This window comes from Gorilla gorilla, chromosome 16, assembly GCF_029281585.2.
Source record: "Gorilla gorilla gorilla isolate KB3781 chromosome 16, NHGRI_mGorGor1-v2.1_pri, whole genome shotgun sequence".
NCBI lineage: Eukaryota > Metazoa > Chordata > Mammalia > Primates > Hominidae > Gorilla > Gorilla gorilla.
In genome coordinates, this window is record NC_073240.2 from 67,102,957 (window position 1) to 67,116,147 (window position 13,191).

The following is a 13,191-nucleotide window of genomic DNA, read 5'->3' on the forward strand; positions in this document are numbered from 1 at the left end:
CGGCTCACTGCAACTTCCGCCTCCCAGGTTCAGGCGATTCTCCTGCCTTAGCCTCCTAAACAGCTGTGATCACAGGCGCACGCCACCATGCCCAGCTAATTTTTGTATTTTTAGTAGAGGTGGGGTTTCACCATGTTAGCCAGGCTGGTCTTGAACTCCTGGCCTCAAGTGATCCTCCTGCCCCGGCCTCCCAAAGTGCTGGGATTACGGGCATGAGCCACCATGCCTGGCCGTTATTGTTGTTAATCAAAGCTTCCTTTCAAAAACATTCCTGAGTTGGGTGGATGTGCTTGAAAAAAAATAGGACACTGTATTTCTTGTTCTTTTCCTTACTGCTTGAGGTGGTCAGAGTCCAGATAGATGGCACCTAACTAGTTAATGCCTTGTTTTGTTTTGTTTTGCCAAAGGTCGAGTGGTGGGCATACTTCAGAAGAACTGGCGGGATTATGTGGTGACATTTCCGTCCAAAGAAGAGGTCCAATCTCAGGGCAAAAATGCTCAGAAAATCCTGGTTACACCTTGGGATTACAGAATTCCCAAAATTCGAATTAGCACTCAGCAAGCAGAAACCCTCCAGGTAGTTGGCATTCTACCTCTACTATGGGATCTCTACGCTTTCTCCTTCTGTCTTTCCAGCTTTTTAGCAGTACCAGAAAGCATTGTTAATTCCTTTGCATATCAAGAAATAAATTATTGATGGCATCTGGCATTCCAAGATACTGGGATGTGTTTTTTGGGGTTTTTTGTTGTTGTTGTTGTTCTTTTGTTTTTCCAAGACAGAGTCTCACTCTGTCACCCAGGCTGGAGTGTAGTGGCGTGATCTCAGCTCATTGCAACCTCCACCTCCCGGGTTCAGGCAGTTCCCCTGCCTCAGCCTCCCGAGTAGCTGGGATTACAGGCTCCCGCCACCACGCCCGGCTAATTTTTGTATTTTTAGTAGAGATGGGGTTTCACTGTGTTGGCCAGGCTGGTCTCAAACTCCTGACCTCATGATCCACCACCTCCGCCTCCCAAAGTGTTGGAATTACAGGTGTGAGCTACCATGCCCAGCCGTGTTTTTATGTTTTTTAATTCTTTTTTTGTAGAGATGGGGTCTCACTTTGTTGCACACGCTGGTCTTGAACTCCTGACCTCAAGCAGTCCTCCTGCCTTGGCCCCCCAAAGTGCTGGAATCACAGGCATGAGCCACTGTGCCCAGCCCCAAGATTCTGTTTTTTAAAAAATTCTAAATATATGAAAACCATCCATTAAGTAGTCTGTGGTTAATAAATTCAGGCCAGAGAGAAATTGTCCTAGAAAGAGCTGTGTAGGACAACCAGAGAGAACATACATTATCCAGCTGTCCAACATAGAAACTTTCTATAGATACACTTTGCCAACACTAGCAAGCTTTCCTCCAGCAAGCAATATAGAAATACGATCACTCTGCCCTGTAGGGATGATGTAGTGGTACTTCACAGAATTGATTATCCATAAAGGAATATAGCACTGGAGAGAAGACATAAACAAGAAGGTTAGAAATTAACCTTTACTTATGTCAAAAAGTATGGGCATTGCCCAATTTAATTCCCCCTGATATTTTACAGTTTGTAAATGAGACACTAAAGCAGGATGTCCCCAGCCAGTAACCTAGCCATTGTGCTTTTACATCTTGAAGCCTTATGCAGGCTCTCCAGGCCAGTTGCACCTAATACATTTTCCATTCCCATGGTTTGCTGGAATTTTGGGGTAGTGGGGATTCAGTTTACACGACACCTTCTTCTCCACCAAAGACCATCTTAAGAGGTCTTCAAAGAGGCCAGGCGCAGTGGCTCATGCCTGTAATCCCAACACTTTGGGAGGCCGAGGCAGGTGGATCACTTGAGGCTAGGAGTTCAAGACCAGCCTGGCCAACATGGTGAAACCCCATTTCTACTAAAAAAAAAAAAAAAAAAAAATTAGCTGGGCATGGTGGTACATGCTTGTAATCCTAGCTATGTGAGAGGCTGAGGCAGGAGGATTACTTGAACCCGGGAGGCATAGGCTGCAGTGAGCCAAGATAGCACCACTGCATTCCAGCCTGGGTGATAGAGCAAGACTCCATCTCGAAAAAAATAAAATAAAATAGACTTCAAAGAAATTAGGAACTACCTCCCACACACAAAACATTAAGATTGTTGTTTTAAAACTTAATTTGGAGCATGCATAATTGAGTTTTCCCCTAGTGTTGCAAGCGTTAACTAGAATGTATTACAGTCGGCTCTCTTCAGCAGACTAAAATTTCCAGCCCTCTTCATTGATGTAGAGAGGTAATGCCTCCCTTCAAAGCATTGGGTCAAGCATTTCATACCATCTGGCAATTTAGTAATAGGAAGAATGAAAAACAAAAAAAAAACCCTACCATACACCACTATTTGCAACTGGCCACTCTCCTTGGAACCCAGTATTGTTTGCCTCTTGTTTGTTTGATGCCTCTAATTGACCCACTTAACTCCTGGTGCTCAGCTGTGTTTTATTTTTTCCTTTTGTGCAGGACTTCAGGGTGGTCGTGCGCATCGATTCCTGGGAGTCAACATCTGTGTATCCAAATGGACATTTTGTGCGTGTTTTAGGAAGAATCGGAGATCTGGAAGGGGAAATTGCAACCATCCTGGTGGAAAACAGTATTTCAGTTATTCCTTTCTCAGAAGCTCAGGTCAGATTTTCCAGAAGGCTTTGATCTAGTGACATTTTCTTTTTGCTTTTGTTGTTGTTTCATCATTAAGAAAGAAAAGTCTTTGTGCTGTGGAACAACCCACTGTGTAAAGCCACAGATAATGGAAAAATCTCACTCCTCTTTATTCTGTATTTGGACCAAACTGAAGTCAGCTTCAAGTGTAGAATTAGTTTTCTATAGCCTCATAGCTCTCAAATTTTTATATTTTCCAACTGGGCTTAAAAATGATATGTCAGTGTCTCATAGTCAGTATACATCCATCCCCAGCAACTACAAGGACACCTAGTTACAGACCCAACTGAGCTCCACACTCTCTGTCCAAATCATTCAACCAGAGGCTGCATAAAGCTGCAGGGGGTGGATTCCTGGGATCCATACATCTCCAACCCATGGGTCAAAAATTATGCTCATTATGAAACAGTTTTTGTGACCTTTACAGAAAACAAAAATCTCATAAACATAAAACATCAGCTATTTCCATCACTTTATGATCTTTTAAAACCCTCATAAATCTTGTGTATTATTCTTGCATGACTATATTCATTGTGTGCACACACTAATTTCTGTTCTGCTTCTTTCACTTAAAATTATTTTTATATATTGACATAGCCTACTTATTTTAATGGTTATGGTAAATTACGGTATATTGACTTACCCTAGTTTGCTTAAGCATTTCTCGATTTTTGGGCATTCAGCTGTCTAATTTTTCAGTGTTATAAAAAAATGTAGGCCAGGCATGGTGGCTCATGCCTGTAATCCCAGCACTTTGGGAGGCCAAGGCAGGTGAATCACCAGGTCAGGAGTTTGAGACCAGCCTGGCCAACATGATGAAACCCCGTCTCTACTAAAAGCACACAAAAAAAGTATCTAGGCCTAGTGGTGGGCACCTATAATCCCAGCTACTCGGGAGGCTGAGGCAGGAGAATTGCTTGAACCAGGGAGGCGGAGGTTGCAGTGAGCCGAGATCGCACCGTTGCACTCCAGCCTGGGTGACAGAGCGAGACTCTGTCTCAAAAAAAAAAAAAAAAAATGTTACTTTGAACATTTTTATAAACACCGCTTTTTAATTTCTTTTTGATCATTCTCTTGGAATGTAATCCTTAAAGTGAGATTACCAAGTCAAAGGGTATAAAAGATTTAAATAGCTTCTAATATATACAAGCAGATTGTTCTCCAGAAAAATTGGACCCATTTGCATTACCATAAGGAGTGTCTGGGTGTTCTTATTTTCATTAAAGTTTTTCACAGAACGGGAGCTATCATAGTAAACTATTTTAGAATATTTTACATCATTAAATTTTTATATTTAACATTAGTTTCTGGAAATTATTTGTTGACTTGTTTGGCAGCTCTTAGTGAAAATGTTACAATAAAATTAAGTGTGGGCTATACATCATAGGACTAGAATTTTCTCTTCCCTTTTAGCCTACTTAACTGCAAATTGATGGCTTAAACAGATAACAATGGAGAGAAAATGCCCTAGATAGGTCCTGTATAAAATTATCTTTAAGGGGTAAGCTTTTAATATTTCGAACATGTTGATTATTTTTTTCAAGGCTTAAATTTAAAGCTTGACTACATTTAAACAAACGGATCATTTGAAAATGGGCTACATGTTGTACTCTTGTTCCAAGCCCCTGTAACTAAAGAGGCTGGTAGAAGTTGTGGGACATTTTCTGTCCAACTGTAAGGGTCCTCACGGGTGTAGGACTTTGTCTTTCTTGTTGACTCCTGACTTTCCAGAGCCCAGCACAGTACCCGGGATATCTGAGGCACCTAATAAACAATTATTGATCAAAGGAAGCCAACATAGGTTGATGAAGAAGGTAATTGAGAATGAATGAATTTCTATGTGGTCATATTGAGAATATTAGTGAGTGGATTTTTACAGAAATTTGTGGTGCATGAATTGCTGAATATTTGGTTTCTCATACAGATGTGTGAGATGCCAGTAAACACACCAGAAAGTCCCTGGAAGGTGAGTCCTGAAGAGGAACAAAAACGTAAAGACTTGAGGAAAAGCCATCTCGTATTCAGCATTGACCCCAAAGGTTGTGAAGATGTGGATGACACACTCTCAGTCAGAACCTTAAATAACGGCAACCTGGAACTTGGGGTCCACATTGCAGATGTAACACACTTTGTGGCACCAAATTCTTACATTGATATTGAAGCTAGAACAAGGTAATGCTATTTGAAATCGGCTCTACGGTTGTGTGTATGTGACTGTATATTTTGTGTCTGTACTAGTTTCAGGTGTTCAAAGATCTCATGTTTGTGCAATTTTGAAGGTCCCTTCCAGAAAAAAAAAGTTGAGGTCCACTCTCCATTTTCCTTTAGAAAAACAGTACCTTGATCAATTTACCTTTCCTTTTTAACATAACCTTTTCACACATTGTTTCCTACTAAATCGAAATGGGTTAAATTTTCATGTAGTAATATACTATTTTATAAAAATACTGGATCATTACACTCCAGTTTTTCTTATACGACAAAGATTCATGTCACTTGCTCTTTCTTTCTCTTATCAGTGGAAGAATATTCAGCCCAAAGCAGTGTCACTTAGAAAAGTGGGACCATGGGAATAGTTTTATTACCCAGTCTGCTGCACTTTATGAAACAGCAACAGCCTTGGGGAATCTGTAGTGAGATTTTGGCCATTTACCTCCCTGCGGCCCACACAGTCAGCAGTTCTGCTTCTCCCTGCTGAAGGTCGCGTTGCTGCGTGTGTGTCATTCACAGGGCCACCACTTATTATCTAGCAGATCGTCGCTATGACATGCTGCCTTCCGTCCTCAGTGCGGATTTGTGTTCCCTTCTGGGAGGCGTTGATAGGTGAGTTTATGGTTTTTGTCTTCAAAGCTTGTCCTGGCCCTTCTGTGGCTCCTGATGCTGCCTGCTTCTGGCCTCATGTTTCTTCTCTGCTATGCCCCACCCCAGCCCTGTGTCTCCCCTCTGACCTCTCAACCTCACCCCCCACCCCAACCCCACACCACTTATCTTTAGGCAGCTTTATTTCTCTAGCCTTCCCTGCCCTTTCCCTCCTCTCTTCTGTCTGCTAGCAGTGGGGCTCTGCGTCTCCCTCTGTTGCTGGCTTTTTAAAGTCAGCTAAAATCTGAGAACAAATGTATGTAGCTTTGTGCTTATGCATTCCCTGGCAGTTGTTTGGCATGAGGATCATGAACTCGGGGAGTTTTTTGTTTGTTCATTTGTTGAGTTTAAACTTTGTTTCTCTTTGAATAGGTAATAGAATCATATAGGCCCGAACTCATATGTCCCAAGAGGTATTTAATGAAAGGTTCCTCCCTATGACTTTCCCTCGTTTACCAGTTCCGTATTAGTTTTTCTAGATATAATACATACATGAATATGCATATGTGATCTTTTTTACACAAATGGTTGTATTATATATATATATATATATATATACTGTTTAGCACCTTCCTTTTAAAAAAGAACTTAATGGTATCTTGGAGATCATTCCGTATTAATAACAGTTGCACTATCTATGGAAATTTGGATAGTTTCCAATCTTTTGGTATTACAAACAAAGCTGTACTGAGTTAACTTTGAACATAAGTCATTTCACATTTTCATTTTTATTTTTATTTTTTGAGACAGAGTTTCACATGTTGCCCAGGCTAGTCTTGAACTCCTGTGCTCAAGTGATCCTCCCGCCTTGGCCACCCAAAAAGCTGGGATTACAGATGTAAGCCACCATGCCCAGACCATTTCACATTTTTTAAAATACAGTATATGTGAAAGAGAAATTCCCATATTTGATTATGGGATTTCTGTGTCAAGAGTATGTGCATTTGTGTTTAGATCAATATAATCAAATTGCCCTTCTTAAATGTTACACCAGTTATATTCCTGTCACCAATGTATGAGAGTGCATATTTTCCCACAGCCTTGCCAACACAATATGTTGTATTTTTTTATCTTTGCCAATTTGATAGATGAAAAATGGTATCTTAGATTGGTTTTAATTTGCATTACAAATAAAGCTAACCATTTTTCGTATGTTTGTCACTTATGTATCCCTTTCTGTTAACTATATTCTTCGCCCATTTTTCTTTTGGATTCAAGATCAATTACTGATTAATTTGTAAAAGCTCTTTACATATTAGGAAAATTAGCCCCATGTTTTTTATGAGTTCCAAATGTATACCTTTTTTTTTTTTTTTTTTTTTAAATAAAATGACTTGGTGGCAAAGAGTTTTTTTACTAAATGAAATTTTTGCTAATTTATCTGTCATCAAGATTGATATCACAGTTCAGTGCCATCCTGTAGGATTTGCAAGACTTTGCTCTAATTTACTGAGCTAAAAAGACTTGACTCTATCAGTGTCATGCTTTTCTAATCAAAATAGAGGACATGGCCGGGCACGGTGGCTCACGCCTATAATCAATCCTAGCACTTTGGGAGGCCGAGGCAGGTGGATTGCCAGAGCTCAGGAGTTTGAGACCAGCCTGGGCAACACAGTGAAACCCCGTCTCTACTAAAATAGAAAAAATTAGCCAGGCATGGTGGTGCACGCCTCTAGTCCCAGCTACTCAGGTGGCTGAGGCAGGAGAATCACTTGAACTAGGAAGAGGTAGGTTGCAGTGAGCTGAGATCGCACCACTGCACTCCAGCCTAGGCAACAGAGCAAGACTCCATCTCAAGAAAAAAATGGAGGACATAAAGTAAGGTTTGTAATGTCACATAAGAACTCATTTCAAATTTGTTCAGAGCTCAACAGACCCCAGTCAAACTTTGTTGTTTTAATTTAAAATATTTTTTGATTTAGTTGTAAGGTGGTTGGATTGACAAACCAGAAACCTGTAGCTTTGTAATTTCTTTTAAGTTACAGTTAGGTCAAATTCTACTTGCTTCAAAAATAGAAGACTTAGGTGGGGCATGGTGGCTTACACCTGTAATCGCAGCACTTTGGGCAGGAGAATTGCTCAAGTCCAGGAGATTGAGGCAGCAGTGAGCAGTGATCATGCCATTGCACTCCAGCCTGTGTGACGGAGCAAGATCCTGTCTCACAAAAACAAAAAACAAAAAAAGCCAGATGAATTTGAATAGTGATGTTGTCAGTGTTACTGTTTTTGTAGGTATGCTGTAAGCATCATGTGGGAACTGGATAAAGCCTCTTATGAAATTAAGAAAGTGTGGTATGGCAGAACCATTATTCGATCAGCATACAAACTGTTCTATGAAGCAGCCCAAGAACTACTGGATGGAAACTTAAGCGTTGTTGATGATATTCCAGAATTCAAAGACTTGGATGAGAAGAGCAGACAAGCCAAGCTGGAGGAGTTGGTGTGGGCAATTGGAAAGCTGACCGACATAGCTCGCCATGTCAGAGCTAAACGAGACGGATGTGGTGCCCTGGAACTGGAAGGGGTAGAGGTTTGCGTACAGCTAGATGACAAAAAGAACATTCACGACCTCATCCCCAAGCAGCCCCTGGAAGTCCACGAGACAGTGGCTGAATGCATGATCCTGGCCAACCACTGGGTCGCCAAAAAGATCTGGGAGAGCTTCCCTCATCAGGCCTTGCTGCGCCAGCACCCTCCTCCACACCAGGAGTTCTTTTCAGAACTCCGGGAATGTGCTAAAGCCAAAGGCTTCTTCATAGATACACGGTATTCCTCTTTTGAGGGGGCAGAGGAATGGAGTGGCATGCTGTATATTTAGTTATCTTACAGTTGTTCTTAAAATGTGACAGCCAGATCTTTGACCAAAAAGAGAAAACAGATTCTTGGCTCTCCTCATTTTTGAAGACACATTTTTCTCTCTTCATTGTTATGTATAGAGACTTAAAACAAGTTTATTTAGGCATAATTTTGTTCCTTGGTTTTTTTGTTTCATTTTTTTTTTAGATAGAGTCTTGCTCTGTCACCCAGGTTGGAGTACAGTGGTATGATCTCGGCTCACTGCAACTGCCACCTCCCAGGTTCAAGTGATTCTCCTGCCTCAGGTTCCGGAGTAGCTGGGACTACAGGCACACGCCACCATGCCTGGCTAATTTTTTTGTATTTTTAGTAGAGACAGGGTTTCGCCATGTTGGCTAGGCTGGTCTCGAACTCCTGACCTCAAGTAATCCACCTGCCTCGGCCTCCCAGACTGCTGGGATTATAGGCATGAGCCACCACACTGGACATTTAGGCATAATTTTGACCCACTACAATTTGGGTTTTTTTGTTTGGTTGGTTTTTGTTTTTTTTTTTTGAGATAGAGTCTCGCTCTGTCATCCAGGCTGGAGTGCAGTGGCACAATCTTGGCTCACTGCAACCTCCGCCTCCCAGGTTCAAGCGATGCTCTTGACTCAGCCTCCTGAGTATATGGGATTACAAGCGTGTGCCACCACGCCCGGCTAATTTTTGTATTTTTAGTAGAGACAGGGTTTCACCATGTTGGTCAGGTTGGTCTCAAACTCCTGACCTCATGATTCACCCGTCTCAGTCTCCCAAAGTGCTGGGATTATAGGCATGAGCCACTGTGTGTGGCTGACCCACCATAATTTGTAATACAGAAGTAGGGAACCTGTTAGTTACCCTTGATTTAATTTCATGTACCCCTTAAGTTACGAAGAAATAATTCCTATTTATTTCAGTACTTTTTAAATGCAGCATCTTTGTGACAATATCATAAGATACTACACCAACAGTGAATTTATACCACCCTCAATTGAGTGAGACATTTTTACTCCCTATCTCTAGGATAAAATACTTTCATTAAAAACCAAGTATAGGCAGGCTGGGCACAGTGGCTCATGCCTGTAATCCCAGTACTTTGGGAGGCCGAGGTGGGCAGATCACGAGGTCAGGAGATCTTGACCATCCTGGCTAACACGGTGAAACCCCATCTCCACTAAAAATACAAAAAATTAGCCGGGTGCCTGTAATCCCAGCTACTCGGGAGGTTGAGGCAGGAGAATGGCATGAACCCGGGAGGCGGAGGTTGCAGTGACCCAAAATCGCACCACTGCACTCCAGCCTGGGTGACAGAGCGAGACTCTGTCTCAAAAATAAATAAATAAAAACTAAGTATAGGCTGGGTACAGTGGCTCACACCTGTAATCCTAGCACTTTGGGAGGCTGAGGCAGGCACATCACTGAGGTCAGGAGTTCAAGACCAGCCTTGCCAACATGATGAAACTCTCTCTGCTAAAAATACAACGAGCCAGGCGTGGCGCACTCTTGTAATCCCAGCTACTCAGAGGCTGAGGTGCGAGAATCGCTTGAACCTGGGAGGCAGAAGTTGCAGTGAGCCAAGATTGTGCCACTACACTCCAGCCTCTGTATGGTCACTGTATGAGCTGTCTGCATGCCAGGCACATGGGACAAGGGCTTTCAGACATCCTCTTGGTTAATTCTTAATGCTGAGGTGATGGCAGCATCATTCATATTTACAGATAAGTCAATTAAGTCTGAAGAGATTAAGTAATTTGCCTGTAATTTAACAGTCAGGGCAGAGCCAGGATTTGAATCCAAGTCTGTTAAACTTGCAAGCTCACATAGTGACCACTTAACACCTTGCCTCTCTGTTCATCATCATGCTCTATTTCTCCTTTCCCCCTTTTCCCTTAGCCAGCCACAATATAGGACTGAATTATATGTTATATTATTAGTTTTATTTTTAATATACCTCTATATTTCCTGGGGCTTTGAAATTATTATTTTCAGGCTGTATGCAGTGGCTCACACCTGTAACCCCAGCACTTTGGGAGGCCGAGGCAGGAGGATCACTGAAGGCCAGGAGTTCAAGACTAGCCTGGGCAACAAAGTGAGACCCTGTCTCTACAAAAAAATTATTTTGAGAATAAATAAATAGAATGCTTACTACCTCTTTAAAAAAGAAAAACTAATTTAGGTTTCTTTTACTTGTACACCAAGTCCATTATTTTACCTATATATAGAATGTTTAAGGTTAAGGATGTAAAGAATTCAATTCAACGAGTATTTGACCACCTATTATAGCCAAGCACTAACTTAACCTAGTATTAAAATCAGTACATGATTCATTTCTACTTAAGAAATGTATTTAAATTCTGACACTCTTGCTTTGTTTAAACCGTAAAGCAAACTAGATTTCTGTAGTTGAAAAGAGGTGCTTCTGAAATGTGTCCAAAACAAATTTACTGGCAGATGAAGGTATTCAGACGGATGAGTGAAGGGTTCCCCTCAAAGTGTTGTCTTGTAAATTACTGTCTGGGACTAGCTAACGGTTTTTCTGTTCTTTGTCAGGTCCAATAAAACACTGGCTGATTCTCTGGATAATGCGAACGACCCCCACGATCCCATCGTGAACAGGCTACTGCGCTCCATGGCCACGCAGGCCATGTCGAATGCTCTGTACTTCTCCACCGGATCCTGTGCGGAGGAGGAGTTCCATCATTACGGTGAATCATACCATATTCCTATGTGTGGCTGTAACTTTGCGCTAGTTATTTTAAAATAGTTTTTGTTTATTTTGATCTTTTGCTTTCTTTTTGAAGGTCTTGCATTAGATAAATATACCCACTTTACTTCTCCAATAAGAAGATATTCAGATATTGTAGTACACCGCTTGTTAATGGCAGCCATTTCAAAAGATAAGAAAATGGAAATTAAGGGAAATTTGTTCAGCAACAAAGATCTTGAGGAATTATGCAGACATATCAACAACAGAAACCGAGTAAGAGGGAATTTCAAAATTCTCTTACCTGTCATCTCTTGCTAAGAAAATATCAGCTTTATTGTGTAGTACAGTGAAGTATCATATATTCTAGCAAATTAAATTCTAGAATTATTCTAACCAGTGCTTTCAGAACATTTGTAGATGTTCTCAGGTAACTTGTGGATTTGGGAGATTTGACAGTAGATTATCAGATTTTTTTTTTTCCGAAAGGTGGAAATGTAAAGATTCAAGCAACGCATAAAGATATGATGACAGAGGCCAGACGTGGTGGCTCACTTGAGGGTGGATCACTTGAGGTCAGGAATTTGAGAGCAGCCTGGCCAATATGGTGAAACCCCATCTCTACAAAAAATACAAAAATTAGCCGGGTGTGGTGGCACGCGCCTGTAGTCCCAGTTACTTGGGAGGCTGAGGCAGGAGAATCTCTTGAACCCAGGAGGTGGAGATTGCAGTGGGCCGAGATCACACCACTGCACTCTAGCCTGGGTGACAAAATTGAGACTGTGTCTCAAAAAAAAAAAAAAAAAAAAGATATGAAGACAGAAACATCACCTGTTATCTTACCACCCAGAGCTAACAATTAATGATTCTAGACACTGCTAACATTTTTATTTATAAAAATATCAGCCAGATGCGGTGGCTTGCACCTGTATTCCCAGTACTTTGGGAGGCTGAGGCAGGTGGATCACGAGGTCAGGAGATCGAGACCATCCAGGCTAACACAGTGAAACCCCATCTCTACTAAAAATACAAAAAATTAGCATGGTGGCAGGCGCCTGTAGTCCCAGCTACTCGGGAGAATGGCGTGAACCCGGGAGGCGGAGCTTGCAGTGAGCTGAGATTGCACCACTGCACTCTGGCCTGGGTGACAGAGCGAGACTCCGTCTAAAAAAAAAAAATCATACCGTGCCTGCTGTTTGAATCTGCTTTTTTCATGTAACCCAACTGTTATTGATAGCACACCATGTTATATCATTGTTTTGAAGCTGCTTTCTGTTCTATTTCATATTACTAGTTGCTACAAGATTGCACAGCATAGAACTAGACCATTGGGTAACACAGGAAATTGGAAACTACCTAAATGTTTAATGTAATTTTCTATATCCAATGGTATAGTTGTCTGCTGTGCAATGTTGTAGCACTAGCCATGTGGACTACCTAAATTTAATTAAAATTAGAAGTAGAAATTTGTCTCAGTAGAAATTTGGCCAGTGTCTCAGTCACACTGGCCACATTGTACAGCTCAGTGGCCACTTGTGGTTAGTGGCTACATATTAGGCAACACAGATAGCATTTCTATCATTGCAGAAAGTTCTGTTGGGCAGCACTGTTCTAAGCAATCAAATTTATAACCATCCTTATGGATACACTTATACAGACATTTCAGATGATTTCCTGGAAAAATTCCTAGAAATGGAATTGCTGAGCCAAAAGGTGTGCACGCACAAATGAAACTGATAGGTCAGGTGCAGTGGCTCACGACTGTAATCCTAGCACTTTTCGAGGTCGAGGCTGGTGGATCACCTGAATTCAGGAGTTCCAGAGCAGCCTGGCCAACATGGTGAAACCCCGTTACTATTAAAAATACAAAAATTAGCCAGGCATGGTGGTGCATGCCTGTAATCCCAGCTAATCGGGCAGCTGAGGCAGGAGAATCACTTGAACCCGGGAGGCAGAGGTTGCAGGGGGCCAAGATCGCGCCAGTGCACTCCAGCCTAGGTGATAGAGTGAGACTCCATCTCAAAAAGAAAAAGACAAAGAAACTTTAATACATATTACTAAATTGTCTTCCTTATCAGTAGTGCTAATTTAGACTTCCACC

At 41.6% G+C, this 13,191-nt stretch overlaps 1 protein-coding gene across 5 annotated transcripts in view; it reads left to right on the top strand.

Moving 5' to 3' along the window:
• Positions 1–13,191, top strand: part of DIS3L (DIS3 like exosome 3'-5' exoribonuclease) — a 40,078-nt gene that overhangs the window by 24,729 nt on the left and 2,158 nt on the right. For 4 of the 5 annotated variants that reach the window (XM_019010698.3, XM_004056366.4, XM_031002352.3 and 1 more), the window contains exons 8-14: positions 408–577; positions 2,513–2,674; positions 4,632–4,879; positions 5,438–5,530; positions 7,799–8,332; positions 10,937–11,091; positions 11,188–11,366. In XM_019010698.3, coding sequence (XP_018866243.1) covers positions 408–577; positions 2,513–2,674; positions 4,632–4,879; positions 5,438–5,530; positions 7,799–8,332; positions 10,937–11,091; positions 11,188–11,366 — 1,541 coding nt within the window. The remainder of the gene's footprint in view (positions 1–407; positions 578–2,512; positions 2,675–4,631; positions 4,880–5,437; positions 5,531–7,798; positions 8,333–10,936; positions 11,092–11,187; positions 11,367–13,191) is intronic. The other variant, XM_055362665.1, reaches the window with a different exon arrangement.